At 43.6% G+C, this 16,745-nt stretch overlaps 1 protein-coding gene across 1 annotated transcript; it reads right to left on the bottom strand.

Moving 5' to 3' along the window:
* Positions 1 to 4,432: 4,432 nt before the first annotated feature.
* Positions 4,433 to 16,325, bottom strand: RD3 (RD3 regulator of GUCY2D). Its single transcript, XM_069852848.1, has 2 exons — positions 15,693 to 16,325; positions 4,433 to 8,534 (listed from the first exon to the last, which is right to left on the bottom strand). The coding sequence occupies exons 1-2, from the start codon at positions 15,986 to 15,988 to the stop codon at positions 8,237 to 8,239; spliced, it is 594 nt and encodes a 197-aa protein (XP_069708949.1). The 5' UTR covers positions 15,989 to 16,325; the 3' UTR covers positions 4,433 to 8,236.
* Positions 16,326 to 16,745: the final 420 nt, after the last annotated feature.

The raw sequence follows: 16,745 nt of genomic DNA, 5'->3' as shown, positions 1-16,745 counted from the left end.
GGCCTTTTCACTGAAGTGTAGCTTCTTAGTGTAGCTTCTTAATACTGCTTCAGATTACTTTTGTTGCAGCTGAACCAACGACTGATCAAGATGTCAAGGTTGTGATAGTGAGGTAAGAGACATAGAGGCATGTAATGAAATACAGATTGAAAAATTTGAGGGAGGGAACTGTGAAGCGGCATGAGATGTTGGCCTTCTATGCGAAGTGCTGATAGGGAGCCTTGCTACCAGGTTGCAAAAAAGTGCATATAATGGAGGAAGATGAAGGCTGGAATAATAGAACAATAGAAAAGTCTGAGGTAGGGATGGAGGGAGCCTGCAGCTGTCAGAAGTCGTGGGCAGAGGTTAGGTGATAAGGAAGGGGCTGCAGAAGCTTACCTGACTGGACAAGTTTAGATTCCTGCTAAAATGCTGAATAATACAAGTCTTTCAGATGGGAAACCAGCTTTTTTGTGTGTTTGGTCAGTCTTCCTTATCACTCCCACTTTCTGTGTCCCTGCACCGTTTTCCATTCTGGGAATCATGCAGAAATCAACTGTTTTTTAACAACAGAAATTCCAGAAACAGAAGTCACTGGGGCAGGAAGGAGGGCAAGGATATATTCTCTGAGCTGCTGCTGCCATGCCCATCCTCCTTGGCACCATTCCTTCTAAGTATTGTATAAATTTATAAGAAGTTGTGCCACAAGCAGCAGAACTGATAAGACTTGGTCCCTTGGGATTTGTGCCTGTTGCTCTTTAAGCCCTTGCTACCTCCTGCTTGTATGCTGTAGTTAGGCAGGAAGGTAAATGGCTGTGTGATTTTCATTGGTCCCATAGGGGAGGATGTTCATTTGGACCTCCTGGATTTAGTGAGTAATTGTCCTGAAGCAGGAAAGGAACAAGGTGTTTCTGAAGATCTCTCCACAGTTGATATAAGCGGTTGCAGTCTCAAAAGCTATGGGAAGGGGATGGAGCACAGTTACATAAATATATTTTCTCACGCAGGGAAAACAGGCAAAAAAAACAACCATGAAAGAGTGGTTGATGTAAGCAGTGAAGTGATTCAGCCAGTTCTCCTAGGCAATGCAATTCTTTGTTACTTGTTTCCTTTATGATTTGCCTGAACTTGACTCCTTTACCTGTGCAAGAATGTACAAGAGATCAAGATGAGAAAATACCAATGAATACCACTTTATCTTGGAAGTATTTGGCTCTGTTGGACTAGGTGTATCACCCTGCAGTGCTGAGCAGGGCCTGCAATTTTGGTACCTGTTCAATATTTAGTGTGGTTAAACTTAGGCAAGTTGTGCTGCTTTGATATACTTGGATGTTTCATGCTGTAGGAACATATGAGCTTCTCAGTCAACTTTTGCAGCAGTAAAAACTGAGTGAACTCCATATGCAGAGGAAAAACAGAGGTCAGAGAGGCTGAAGTAACTTGCCCTGGGTTTGCCTGCTGAGCTTTGCCCTTGTGAGGTGTGGATGAGGGCCTTGACCACTGGATGGAGCTCTGATGTGCTTTGTCGTAGCTTAAGCGTGCTCCTCTTGGTCCTTGCTGTACATGATGAAAAACAAGTTTCCAAAGTTCCTACTCAACTCTGAAGGCTGCGAGCTCCATTCTTACTTGAGCACTCCATGAAATGGCTGGATTTTAAGTAGTAGTGGGTCCTCCTGAAGGACGTGAGGTAGTGGGCACATCAGAAAATGCTCCAGTCTGCTGTTTGTTATGTATGAAGCTGTTGAGGAGCTCCTGCTTAAAATTATTGGAAAACACTCAGCCTTCTTTTTCCCTCTCTGGACAAAATGAATCATCAAAATTACTGTCCAGTGTATAGATCACTGTTTATTTGTCTGTTAACAAACAAGTGTTTTTTCCTGGCTGTTCAGTTTTGGTCTTAAGTGGTGATTCACAAAAAGTGTGAAACATCCAGTGTTTTCTGAGGGAGGGGCAGGACGTGGTGCTGAGGGATCTAAGGAAGCATATTTTGAGTCTTTTCAAGCAGTGTGAAGAACATCATTTACATCCAGTTTGATAAGTGTAAATGAGTCGCAGAGGCACAATGTTTAAGATGACAACTGTTCTGGTAGTAGCATGCTGACCACTGGTGCTGTTGCCCAATAAGGTGCGAAACACTACAGTTAACATTAATTGTGTTCATTTTGCTCTCCATTCATCAGGTGCTTTCTGGGTTACAGCAGTCCAAGAGAAAGGTAGCACCAGGGTGGGGAATCTGTATTTGTCAGGAGAGGCCTGGTTAGAAAACTGCAGCCTCGCTTCTCGTCAGTCAGTGCTGTGAAATCTGCCAGCAGGTGGCATTGCTGTCCAGCTGGACTGTCCTGGAAATATAATTATTTTTTTCCTTACCTTTGGACATTGGCTTTGCACTTTCTTGTTCTGAAACCCTATAATTAGCCTGCAAAGACCTATGTGTTGTTTATGGGGAATGTTTTTTACTGCTGTTCTACGAATTTAATCCAGGTGTTGTTCAATTCTTGCTCTTGGCTGTGTTGTGGACAGACAATAGTTTCTCTTGCTGGTGCTTGTATGCCAAAGGCAGAAGGAAGCCTTTAACTTCTAAGCAGTTGAATGCAACAGGAACAACTTACTGAGAGCCAGTAGGAACCTGGAAGGACCAGGTGTTCTTGCATCATCCCCACCCGGGGCTGCCGACTTCTTCAGAAACTGCTCTTCTCCATCTTTTAAGTAATTTCGGACCTCTGGTGCAAGAATATAGGAAAAATATACCCAACGAGCATTTTACTGTCACTGCTTTGTACCACATCTGGTTATTTAAATAGTCACCAGACTAAATCAGGTGCAACTGTTGCTTTAGGCAAACTGACAGTGCAAACAATAAGGTTTGAAAAGGTATTGCGCATGGACTGTGACCTGGCAGAGGCCCCTGAGAATATGACATTTTGATCACTAAACAGGTGTAAGAGTAATTAGATTCTGAGAGTTGCTGTTCTGATGTAGAAAACACACATGCTTTTTCTTACACTTAAGCATCTGCTGCTCGGTCAGATTAGATTTATTTGGTAGAAGCAAAATGTAATTGTGACTAAAGTATGGAGGTGAGATGCTGTCTGGTTATCTAGCCAAGACCCTAGGAATTTATAATTTTATGAAATGTACAGTATACACAGATGACCATAAATTACCACATAATTCACTGTGCTGCTTGTAGCCATTTTCCTTGCCTTTCTGTCGTATTTAATAACATCTCATCCTGCAAAGACTGTCCCTTAGTTTGACAATGTCTTTGTACAGCAACTGCGCAGAAAATACATGGCAGTCTTTGAGAGACCTGGGCCCAAGACCCAGCTCTCAGGGTCAGCGTAGCATCTTTCTGATGTAAGCCAGCTTGCAGCTTGAAACATGGCTTGTCTCATCAACGGGAACAAGAGGTCCCTTGTGCTGACAGCCCACAGCATGGATTGCAGTACCAGGGAGCGTCAGGAGCCGAGATTACAATGTCTCTGCCCAGCACAGGTGGGTGGAACTGAGAATGGCTTAACAGCCCTTCCCCTATTGCAGGGCACCGCCACAAAGGCTTTGACTCATGCAGTCCAGTGCTTCTCAGGATGCTTTTGGGACAAAAATACAGTGTGATGCTCTTTATCAGGGAGGTGCAGCAGAACACAGGAGAATAACCAGCCATCTGTAGTCTTCCTCTTGGGAGAGGACTGTAGCAATGTTTTGGGGAACTAGTGTAAGCAACAACACAGAGAGATTTGTTTATCCACAGCTTCTGGCAAGGAGTGGCTTAAGCCCTGTGCTGTAGACTGCATCCTGACAACTATGGTTTAGTAATCCTCTGAACTCACGTAGTCTGGTTTTGGAACCAGTCATCTGTCTGATCTCTAGAAGGTGCTGAGCAATGTAATCCATACTTTAGTAATACTTTGTGTGGGGAAAAAATTACTTCCTTTTGTTTACAATATGCATGCTTTGCATGTGTGATGCTTAGGAGAGGGAGCCCTGAGCCAACCATCTGAGGCCATCTGCTAATATTAAGGTGTTTGAGCACCCAGGATGATGTACAGAATCAATAGCAGTGACTTAAAAGTATCTGGAGACAAAACATCCATTTTGTCGCTTACATCTCCTTTGCGGTGCTACTGGTTAATGTAAGACGTGCTTGGAAGCACGTTGAAGAAGACTTCGCGGTTGTATCTGTAAAACACTTAGCTTTGGAGTATCCTGGTTAGTTATCACCTTAAATCTTGGCATCTGTTTGTAGAGGTAGCAAGAAGGCAGGTGTTTGTGTTGTAGCCCGTAGAGAGAGGATGAGGTTTTTGTTTAGATCAAGTGCCTTTGTGATTCTTGCCTTCCTCCTTTGATACATACACAGTGCACAGTAGGGCAGAGGAACAGCTCTTGTATTTGGCTAGATGTGGACAAATTATATTTCAGGAGATCTTTAATTAAAGACAAGTACAAAAAAATGTTTTATATTTCACAGCTTTGCTTTAATTCTCTGCGGTTCCATGATGAAATGTATAAAACAGTGCAATCTAAGCAGACAAGTATTTCCTGCGAAGCTTACTCCAGTTCCCCATGGCATGATAGCTGTCTAAGCTCTATGGTGATATGGGTGTGATATGGGTGAGGAACCTTGCCTCCTGCACACCTTTGCCGGCTGCCACAGGCTGTGAGCCAGGTTTGTCTGAAGAAGCCATAGAAGCAGTGCTGTGTAGTGCCTCTTCAGTGAGTAGTGAGTGAGGAGTGTTAGCCCCTTGAAGCTGAGCAGTGCTGCTACAGAGGTGTTGCCATTGCTTGTTAGTCTAGGGCTGCCTTTTCCCGAGTTTAACAGTGTCCTTTGGGCAGTGTAACATTGCCAGTAATGGAGCAACAGCAATGCTCTGGGCTGATATCAAAATCTTGCTTAGTTTTGAGAGAGTGATTGAGGATTTAGAATGATTCTTGGTCAGTTCACTTGTTTGTTAATAATGATGACCTGCTATTTCACTTTTAATTCTTCTTAAAGAATTAAAGCACAGGATTAGCTCTCAGGAGGGACTAAGAACAGATTGGAGTCTCTCACCAAGGCTCTCATGTGGGGATTGTTTTCTACACTAGCAAGCAGCGCAGCCCAGAAGGACCAGAGCCAGGGAGTCAGTTATTGGTGAGGACCTGGTGTACATACCATACAAGTTTCATGAGGCTTTACTTCAGACCAATGTTGGTCCAGCTTTTTATGGTCTATGAGCCAGCTCCAATGGATTATTCGGGTTAGCTTCATCCAAAAGCAATCTAGTTTGCCCACTGTGCCTGCCCACTGTGCTTGCCCTGTTGTAGGGCAGTAGCTGGGGAGAATCGGGAGCTGCATGCCCCTGCATTTAACTAAATTTAAACTAATTTAGCCACACAAAATGTGGAATTGGGACAAGGCAAACATGGGTTTGTTGCTGCATGCTATGACCAAAGCATCATATATGGTTCAGTCTACAGCATTCCTAAGAAGAAAGAGCACCACAAACGCAGTTCAGCAGTTGTGCATGCTAACCACCTCCCCAGCTCTGCTTCAGTGCCTGCTGTGCAGGTCACAGGTCCATCTCCAAGCAGCTGGCTACAGGCAAACATGGTACTACTTCCATACCTTTAAGAGTACTAGACGGCATGTAGTAAGAGTAGAAACTTCATCATTTGGTATCCTAATATCCCTTTGTCATCAGATGCTACTGTGAGCCCAGTGTAACTTGCAGAAAAGGTACAGGGAGAATGATACTGTTAAAAAAGTTTGGATTCCATTTTATTGTGGAAATAGAAATGATAGGTAAGTTGAAGCACAACAGCTGTTCGCAGGCGCTGCCACAGGCTGGCATCCATAACATGCATGGCTTTGGCCAAAGGTCAGGCTCATCTACCTTTGCTGGCTGTTAAACAACAATCGTATCTACTAGCTGGAGGTTGTTAATGAAGGACACGGTATGATCACAGGCTGCTGTGATAGTGTAAACACCCTTCAGGTGATTTCCTTGGCTTTGTACGTTGGGGTAGGGAAGCTAGTTACTCCCGATTCTCCTGAAGAAAGAGCGAGTGCGTTACAGACACTGCGCTGTAATAAAGAGCTTTATGTCAGTGTGTCAGAATGTCCCATCTCTCCCACCAGTCCATCAAATATTGCATCAGTACAGTCAATACTGGAGGTGTCAGAATAGAAGGTGAGTGCAAATAAAATCACTACAGAGCTGTAGCACAAAATTCATTAATTCATCTTGGCCTTTGGTACAATACAGTGGCTTGCAAATATATATAAAAAAATGGTTAGCTTTTTTCCAAATGAGTTTTCTTGCAAATGGTGGCAATTTAATACTAGGGATCCCACATCTCATAGAGAGCTAAGGCTATGCTAAGTATGTCAAGCCTTTGTTTTTACATCATAAACACAATCACATCACTTCACAAGGACATACAGCTGAGAAACACCAAGCCGATTGTCAGAAGGCTTTAAACTCTCTCTTATTGACCTAGAGTTCAAACAGCCCATCCCAAACTGTAATTGGGAGCCCTGAGTTTTTGATTAAAAGTGAGCTCTGCTTTCTGTCCTTAGGAGGGTTGGTGACAGCAGTGTTTACCAAGGGACTAGAAACTACAGCTTGTTGCTAGTAAGAAGGCCTTGTGTTCAGCCTTTAGTAGCCCAGAGGGCAGAGGGGAAGAGCCAGAATCCCACAGTCTCAGAGAGTTCTTAAGGGGTTTGATCTTGATCCGTTTTGTGCTGCCCTCCCCCATCTCTGGAAGAAACTGCACATTTCTACTGTAAGATAGATTTCATGTGCTGGAATTCTTCCCAGAGCTGGCACAGCTTCAGAGGGTTTTATCTTGGCTGCAGTGCCCACATGCTGCTGCAAAGGCCCCCAGGGAAGAGAGTCAGAAATGGGCAAAAGAACAACAAAGCTCCAGGGTCCTCCAGGAGGCTGTACCACTGGGATGGTTCCCCGAAAGCCAGTCATACAGGGAAATCCTTTGCCTTCCCCATCTCCTGCTGGTCACCACAAAGCATCCTAGCCCTCGGCTTTCTACAGGACTCATGAATTTCACAGCATGCCATTCTCTTTCCTTTGCTGGTGAGAGCTTTCCCTACACATGCTGAGTTGCGGTCCAAGTAGCCTTTTGGCAGCTGTCTTTTCCTGTGTCTTCAAGGTCTCGGTAGAACCATGCTGGTCTACAGGCTACCTAGATTGCATTAAAGATTGTTATGTAATAGTATCAGCATACTGTCCTGCAGCCTGTGATACTGGAAAGCTTCCTTTTGAGCACTCATGAAAGAAGACTGAGGGAACAAACCTTCATCTACCAGAGCCCTTCAGTCACTCACAGCAACAGCTTGTTAAAATGATCTCGGCTATTCCAGCTGTACGAAGAGCTGTGCAAATTCATGCTGAGGCCCTTCGCTCTTCCTCTGCACGTTGACAAGAAAGTCATAAGTGTTATTTCCAGCCCAGTGACTTACTGCTGGATATGGAGTGGAACCCTTACCTCAGCAACGCAAAACACTGAGGACCAAGAACAGTGTTTGAAGCAGCAGTGATGTATCCACACAGCAGGTTGTTACATTTCTATCTAACCTGCAGGTGCAAGATTCAGGGGGTTCTACCTGCACAAAAGAGAGAATGCCCCAGAAACCTGAGCGTGCATAAACTAGTTGCTGTGGAATAATATCGGTTATTCATATCAAAAAGTTTCGGTCTGTTTCTACTCAGGAGGGTTCAGCAAAAAGCTGATCAAGAGCAGTGTTGAGGTTACCTGTAGCACTGCGGAAGGTTATTAGCTGAAAAAGGAAGTTCTGTTCCAAATTGGATACTAGCTTTAATTCACAGGCCTGTTCCTGCAAGCCTTGCTCATGTTAAGTGGCTATCTTGCTTTCAGCAAGATGGGTCCAGCCAGCAGCTCTCACTAGCTTGGGCCAAAAACTTTTACAGATAACTACATCCAGGCTGGGGGGAAAGGAGAAGACAGACATCACAAAACTAATTCATTTTCCACAAGAAAGCAGTAATAAAAATAAGATAGTAAGTGAGCCTTGCCCTTAAGGTTACTGAATAGCTACTAAATTAAAGGAAAGGCTAGCGTGTTTGGTAATAAATTGTATCACACACCGCAGGCATCAATAGCAGTTACTATGGACACAGCTTCCAAGAGAGAGACAGGCAGGAAGAGAGAGTTGGAACAAACGAGGAACAGTAGAGCTAAAAAAGGGTTAACTGGGACTTTGAAAGATTGCTGTCTAAAAGCCTTGTTCGGTATAGAGTCAGTAATCCTTGGCATTCCGAAATTCTGGCATGCTCCAAATCCTTCTGGTGGGCTGGGTGCCCCTTTCCACATCCTCAGAGATGGTCTTGATGTCACTGATGAATGGGGAAATTCTCGACCGAGATTTAAATGTTGTTAAGGAGAGGCTGGTTTTGTTCTTTGTGTTCCATTGCCTGGCAAGCTTCTTGGCTTCTTCTTCCTCTTTGATCTTCTCAGCAGCTTCCTGGAGGACCGAGCGGAAAAGCCGGGATACTTCCTGTACTTCTGGTTCATATTCAGTGATGAGTTGCCGGAATCTGAAAGCACAGTCAAGGCAGAGCTTTGATTAAAAACATCAAATTAGGGATTGCTGCCAAGTCACTTTGCTGGGCTTGGAACTTGCGCTGTCCTGCAAAATGGGACTCCCTGGACTGAAGGGAACAGCAGCAGGGAGGGGCCATAAAGATCTGCTCAAGGTCTCTAAAATCAAAAGCAAGCTAGAGAATGTAAGGAAGCAGTGAATCATCATTTCTCATAAGCACAAGAAATAATAGGGAGCACCAAACAAAGCTAGAAGGTGATAAGTATGAAGCAGAAGGAAGTGCTGTTTTCACATGCCACCTGTTAAATCCAAACTCAGTGCTATCAATAGCTTAAGAAATAAAATCATAGATGAGTTTGTGGAAAATGTCCCTATCAGTGCTGATTAAACATGATTGTCCAAATGTAAAATCCTTGCTCACGTAGTCCTTGAACTGCTGCTTAGCAGAAGCTAAGGATAAACCAGGGAAAGGCCCACTAGACTTCCCCTGTTTCCACTTCACATTCCCCATAGAATTACCCACTAGCCAAACAAAAATTCTGTTCATCTCTTCATTGTTTTGTTTGATAGTATCTCAATATTTGAATTTCCATGAAGTTGTATTTCATCTTCTTCTGGATTGCTGTGAGAAAATGGACTTGCTCAGCTGATTGTGCCTTGATTGGCAGCAGGATGCTGTATCTAATTAGACAACTGTGAATTACTCCAGTGCCTTCTCAGCAAAGAGCTCAAAATGTTGGGTTTTTTTTTTATTTGATATTTATTAAGTTAGCTTAATACCAAGCAAGTGAAGAATTTTCACTGCTTATTTTGCAGGTGAGGAAGAAGAGATGCAGAGCAGGATAGTTTTCTTGAAACTGCCTGGGTCTAGAAGAGAACCTACTATTCCTGACACCTTTTTGGGGTGATTTGGTCCCCAGCCTGGAAAGTGTGGGATTCACTCCCAAGGCTCACACACTCATCACATAGACACTCTAGTTGCTCTGTAATGGTACACATTTATGACAGATGGTCATATGGCTGCTCTTCTAATAGAATAGAATCAGAGAACAGTTTGGGTTGGAAGCGACCTTAAAGATCATCTAATTCTAACCTCTCTGCCATGGGCAGGGACATGTCCCACTAGATCAGGCTACTCAAAGCCTCATCCAACCTGGCCTTGAACACCTCCAGGGATGGAGCATCCACACCTTCCCTGGGCAACCTGTGCCAGTGCCTCACCACTGTCATGGTGAAAAAATTCCTCCTTATGTCTAGTCTAAATCTGCCCCTCTCCAATTTATACCCATTGCCCCTGGTCCTATCACTACAAGACTTTTCACGAAGTCCCTCCCCAGTTCTTAATATAAAAACTATATCTACAAGCTGACACAGAGCTTAATTGGTACTTCACTAAATTCCAGATCATTATACTTAATGGAAGCTAAAGTGTATAAGGTCTATAACTGATCTGATATTTTTCTCCAACAGAATTGAGCAATGATGGAAAACAGAAGGATTGCATTTAAATAAGCCTAATACAGCAGAAGGCGATAGAATAAGCTCTTTTTTTTTTTTTATAAGCCTGAGGAATGTAATGAGTTTGGTGCATTTTGGTATTGCACTGCTTAATGGTGTACCAAAGGGTAGCCAAGATAACAGGGGCAGAAAGAAACCCAGAGATAATCAGAAAGGACTCTTTGTACATAGATGCCTTTTGACTTTTACTGTGGAGGGCTGGTATTGGACGTACATCTTAACATCGTGCTGTATCCCAGATAGTTCAGTGTGCTTCTCTCACAGCAAGTATTGGCGGCTATGTGGATTTGAGCAGGTCCAAGAAACAAAGCGAAAGTAATCCTGCCAGTCACCCAAAGAAAATCCACTCTCATTCAGATGGGGAAAGAAAAATACGCCCTTTCCTCTCTCCCAATAGGATGATCTAACTTTGTCCCCTTAGTAATGCCCACCAAACTTCAGTACCGATACGCTTGTGTAAGGGACAGACATGTATGAAGTCCAAATGGTGTGCATGCCACAAATATTTTTCAGCAGAAAGGATGGACAGGTTATCAGGGGCTGAGGTCTAGCCAAACCAGTCTGTGTATCAGAGAAGAGATGATGTTTGAAGCAGCCACCTACGCGTAATTGAAACCATCTTCTACAGCTACCTGTGAAAGCTGGTTGATGTGCTGGGTCACCCAGCAGTCTGCTTTCTGCACAAAACAAGCAACATATGAAAACCAGTAAAACCACTGGAATCAAGGAATATGGACTTGTATGTTGGGAGATAAACCCCTCACAAAGTTGCTCAGTGGAATTAAGCATATAAAATCGCCCAAGGCTCACTTATCTTCCAGCACACGTTAATGCCCTTACACTTTTGCATGGAAAACTAGGTGTCAAACTAGGCACCTACACAACCCTATCTAGATATCCCTCAACAGAGCTTCCTTACTCATCAGAGAAGTATACCTATCTATCTTATTTGTGAAACAAGTTATCAGGCTACTGGTAGCTAACCTGTAATATGTTACGCAAGTCACACAGTCGTAGACGTGACTGTCAACAAAACTCACCTTAAGGCAGCACAGAAGCCCAGGAAGCGTGTGTATGCACACGTAGGGACAAGCACATTCCCCAGTCCAGGCTGTGCTTTAATCAGAGTTCAAACAAATTTTGTTCTTTAAATTGTGACCCTATGCAGACATTAGATCTGAAGAATCTGGCAACGCTTGGCTCATACTGGCACTGATTTTTTTAAAGTGCTGTCACCTGCCTATGTTATTCTGTAGGTCCCCAGTTCAGTAGGTTTCCTAAGTACAGCCTGAACTTTTAAATCCCTGTTAAATCCAGTGGAAGTCTGTGTACTTAAACAATATGCTTATAGTTCAGTGTATTCTTGAGTGCCTGTCTGAACTGGGAGCTTTAAGTAGATTTAGTCATTTGAAGAAAACGTGGGGTGCTTAGTGCTAATAATTAGCTGCTGACACCCAAATCTATATTTTGAGCAGGAATTCAGTTTATATTGTAAAGCTATGAACAGCTTTGCTAGAGAAGGCTACTTGACTCCCAGAGGCTTATGGCATTCACACTAACTGCAACACGTGTCACATCACCTCAAACTTCAACCCATAATTGTAAATAAATCCATTTCTGATTTTAGTCATTCAACTTACATTCAAGCATACTAGGAAGTCCACTTCAGCTACATACAATCCGTAGAAAATTACAGTCCTCAGCCTGTGGTACTAACAGTATCTCAGATCACCAAAATGTAGGTTTACATTTCCATATTTGGGGTTTTTTGTTTGTTTCTCTCTGGGCAGAGAAGGATAGAAACTGACTGTTTCACTTTTGCTGAAACTGAAAGTAATTAAATAAGACCATAACTAGTTCTGATTAGAGCTAAATGTCTGAATAAAAATGGCAAAAGTACAGCATTTTCTACAAGCAAGATACTAGTCATATTTTACTTATGCTGGTTAGGTACTAATGGCCTCACCAAAATCACTGGCTCCAGGATTTAATTTTAAACATAGTCAGCAATCTCCAGTGCAGTAACCTGAAGCTAAGTTACACCTGAGTGCAGTAGCTTTATTTGCATGAGGTGAATCAGAGTCTCCAGGTATCTGATGGCATTTGTAGTGTATTTGAATCCAGAACTTCAAGAGACTGAAAGAACAGTTTCTATTGTCCCAAAATACACAACAGGCAAACTGGATCCGAAAGAAAAACCTCTCCCATTTAATAAGTGCTCCTTTCCAGCCTCCTCCACATCTAAAGAAACAAATTTCAAGAAACTGCCTCTCAGTAGATGTGACTGTAGCCACAAAAAAGGACAATTTGGATAATCATTTAGACCTCCGGAGAATAAAATGGCATCTCTGACAACTCCTAGAAAAAGTTTTCTTCTGGGTTTGGCTCTGCGCTCAGGATCTCACCAAGAAGGAGACCTTGCATGACACAAACAAAACAAACTCTGCAGTCTTACAAGATTAATATCCCAGAAAGAACAAAGGGCTTCAATAAGGTACTTGCTCTGCATTTGAATTTCTAAATGTAGATTTTTTTTTTTGTAGAAGATTTTTCTGGAAGTTGCTGCGTATTATAAAGTCACAGAGTATTCAAGAGGAAGCAGCACTGCAGTGATCTTGTGATTAAAGTACTTCACTGGGAATGTGAAGATTTCAATTGAATTCTTATTATACTAATTTTGTGCAATTTTGGGGAAGTTTCCATGTTATCTCACTTTCTGAGAGAAGAATTGATCAAATTTTGGCTGTCTTTTAGTTAGGTTGCATTCTCCTCATTTCTCCTGTAAATTTTCAGCTCCTAACATAGCAAGCCCCATTCTTTTTCACTGTTTCCATGTCAGCAATGCAGATGTCTGAACCACAGGGTTCTTAGTTAGAAGGTAGAAAAGGAGTCAGCAGTTCACATTTCCAACACAAGGAGAAAGGATTATCCAATAAAACTAGTAGATGTTAGTTTGAGACAAGCAAAATACAGTTTTCTACAGCAGAGTTCATAGAATCATAGAATGGTTTGAGTTGGAAAAGACCTTAAAGATCATCTAATTCTAACCCCCCCCGCCACGGGCAGGGACACCTCCCACCAGACCAGGCTGCCCAAGGTCCCATCCAACCTGGCCTCAATCGTTTCCAGGGATTGAGCATCCATGACTTCCCTGGGCAACCTGTGCCAGTGCCTCACCACCCTCATTGTGAAGAAATTCCTCCTTACATTCTAGTCTAAATCTGCCCCTCTCCAATTTATACCCATTCCCCCTCGTCCTATCGCTACATGCCTTTATAAAAAGTCCCTCCCAAGCTCTCCTGTAGGCCCCCTTCAGGTATTTCAGTTGTAGTTCAGATGTGGAACTCTGTCATATGAGATACCACAAATGCTAAAAGTTTATGTGAGTTCAAAAATGAAAAGCAAAACCCAGCAACCTTAGCAAACTGCTGAAAGAAAAAGCCACGTAGGGCAATTACGGACAGAAGGACTACTTATGGCTCCAAAAGTCTCCCAAGTTAGAAGGCACAGGAAGTTGGAGTCTATATACAATGTGTTGTAATTGTACTGTTGTATTTGCTTGCCTTGTTCTTATCTCTTTGCCTTACACTGATGTTACTGACCACTATTTCACATACAGATTGCACACCAGATCAAACAGACCTTTGACCCAGTCCAGTTCTGCCATGTTTGTGGCTGTGACGTTCCCTTCTCAGTTATGGAATTGAACCAACAGACGTTACACAAGCCTCATTTTCTTAATGCGGCGCTGCTAACCATGAAAACTCCATAGTATGGAACAAACAAAAAACATGCCACTTGTTGAATCATACTGCAATACAATTTATGATAGCCTGTAACAGCAATTTATAAGAGGATTTTTAAGAGGATGGTGTTATCCTTTTTCAGTTATGCCCACATAGAGCCCTCCAGTATTGCTATGTTTTATCTACTGTCAGCAGTATTCTTAATCCTGAACAACAGTGAGCAACCACTACAAGCTGCACTGAAAACACATATCTTGCATGATCCCATGTTTAAAAAAAAGTCTCAGTTTGAAAAAACCCCAACCAAAACAACAAGCAGAGCAGCAGCAAGCTGTATATAGCTCAGCTTAATACTCTTTTTCTGAAGGAGATGATGAACCTTGGTGCCTCCCAACTCCAGCAACTCTAGCCTGCTGTCATGGAAATAACCTGTTTGGCAGACAGACCTTGCTCAGTGGCCCTGGGGACAGCGAAAATAACTCTTAACCCTAAGGGGTTTGTAGTAGCTTGTTTACAGCATAGCTTGGAGTTACACAAATACCAGGCAGGTGCTGTTTCCAGCAGACTTTCACTGGAGAAAATCTGGCCACTGAATAATTCTCAGTCTCCGATTCTGCCACCATGGCAACCTTTGCAAGAGCCAAAGCCTTCTTGTTTCCAAGGTCTTGTTTCCAGGTCTTGTTCAGACCTGGGGAAGATGGGGGTTCGACAGGTAGCTTTGGCATCCTTTCCAGTCCACCCCCACTGTAAGACAGAGGACCAGCTGTTTTCAGCCTTCTTATGGTTGTAGTTCAGGAGCAGTAGATTAATTTGTTCAAGGGAAAACAGCTGCTAATATATGCAGTGAGGGACTGCAGGGTGCTGAGCAACATGTTGGAACAGGGGAAGTGGATTTCACAAGTTTGCTTTGGCTAAGGTGGACTTCACAGTCACTACTCCTCTCTTGCACTGTGCTAAGTGAGAGGGTTTAACTTAGAACAGCACCTCCCTAAAAGGGAGTCACCTCCTTCTCTTCCAGCTTGGATGCTACAGCAGGCTTATATCTCTTTCTGAAGACCTTCTCACAGAAGGTTACTCAGCTAGCAAGCAGCAATCCTGTCTAGCACTCGAAAGGATCAACAACAAGTTCAAGAGGCTGAGTCTACATCTGTACCACAAAAGGCAGAAGTACCACCTAGTTGTTCAAGCCAACTGCATGTTCCAGCTGCATCCTACTCCATCTCAAGGCCGTCAGGGGGAGGACAGGGCGGGGGGAAGAAGCATGCAATCCCTTCTTTCTCTAGGAATACCCGGCTCACAGGCTGAAAAACACAATAGCACCTTTTGGCTAATGTAGACACTTGGGACAAGTCTCTCGATAGATCTGCTACACAGCTTAAATCAAGGACGGAATTCTCCAATGAGAGTGGATGAACTTCAAAGCAGGTGGTTCAGAGCCTGTGCAGTCTCCACCCTTGGAGGTATTCAGCAATGGATAAGAGAAGGCCCTGAGCAACCTGATCTAACTTCTAAGTTGGCCCTACTCTGAGTAGCAGGTTGAAGCACATACCTTCAGGTTTCTCTTTTAATCTCGATTCTAAGATTCTAAAGCCTGAAGCAAAAGCCATCACAAAACTGAAACAGTAACTTCATCAGGCAAGAGAGAGCTGCTCTGGCTGCTCAGGAACATAAAGCACTCAAGCCAGTTTCAAGAGGGAAATGACATTCAGAACGTTTTTGGAGGAAATGATACCATGTTAAACTGACTTAAAATGTTAGATTTCCCAACATGACCCATGATACAGCATGCCAGATTTTTGTTCTGTCAATCCTAACAACTCTGATTCCTTCCTGACATACCAGAGGGAGAGGGAAAGGAAAGGTCTGCATCATCACGTCTTTTACTGTACCTGAGTATGACGGGCCCACAGTAGGAAGGATGTATTTTGGAACACATATCCTCCAGCTGCAGCCGTTCTCCTGGGCTGATATCATAACTCTGCTTTGGATAGCTGACCAGCCAGCCGTAGTCCACCCCAGTCTTGATCTTGCGATACTCATTCTCCCGCTCTCGCTGCTGCTTCTCTGCCTGCTTGGTCTGCCAGCTCAGCTCCATCATTAGCGTCTCGACCACCATTTCTGTGGGGCTCCTCTGGGAAATGCGGTTTGGGGGCTCATTCCACCTGAACCAGGATGCCAGTGACATAGTGCTCTGTGTGTCTTCATTAGGAGTGGGTTTAGGGGTTGAGGGAGGGAGAGAAAAAGAACAGTGCTACCATCAACACACCTCGGCTTAGAACATTCTCCCACACACATCCCTTGAGTCTGTTGTTCACCTAAAAGTGTTATTGGATTAGCCACTTAGAACTAATTGGTGCTGAGCACCTTGAGAAATCTCACCCATAGCAGCTGACTTGTGCAGAGGGTGAGACAAAGTGTGAAGAAGCACCTTTTCCCTCAAACTTCCAGTCACTATGTAATTAAAATGACAGTCACAGTTCTTACATCTGAAGTCAAGTTATAAGAATACCTTGCTCCCCCTCTGGGTTAGGCTAGGGAAGCCTTCTCCTGTCCACATGGAAGAGCTGGGGCTAAGGCTTGCCCATCTAAACCCTCACGGCAGGGCATGACCTTGCAGCACCCTATACGCAAAGACTCCACACGTGGAGTCAGGCTGTTCCTGGGAGCCACGTGCTAGACAGCAGGGATCCTCAGGGGAAAGGGCAGGAGAGGTTGCCTGGGTAGATGTGCTGCTGATGAAGATGAGGTAGAACTCATCTGTAGTTAGGTAGTACTGGAAGGAGCAACAGGTGCATTAACTATAAGGCCAAGCAGAGCTTTAATCATTATTTAGTAAAAGCATTATCGCACGCAGAAGGAGAAGCTACACCATCTGCTGAGGAGTTACCCAGCACAACAAACTGCACCAATCAGCTCAGCGAGAGATGGAATTAATTTCTCAC

The sequence above is a fragment of the Phaenicophaeus curvirostris genome, chromosome 2, assembly GCF_032191515.1.
Source record: "Phaenicophaeus curvirostris isolate KB17595 chromosome 2, BPBGC_Pcur_1.0, whole genome shotgun sequence".
NCBI lineage: Eukaryota > Metazoa > Chordata > Aves > Cuculiformes > Cuculidae > Phaenicophaeus > Phaenicophaeus curvirostris.
The sequence above is the reverse complement of the archived record's forward strand: the minus strand, read 5'-3'. Positions and strand labels throughout refer to the sequence as shown.

What these genes read in the sequence shown, in the direction of transcription:
- RD3 (XM_069852848.1), bottom strand. Translation starts at nt 15,988, where the DNA reads ATGTCACTGGCATCCTGGTTCAGGTGGAATGAGCCCCCAAACCGCATT. An exon ending in TGTGGGCCCGTCATACTCAG is followed by an intron (nt 8,535 to 15,692) that starts GTACAGTAAAAG and finishes CTGTGCTTTCAG; the next exon opens with ATTCCGGCAACTCATCACTG.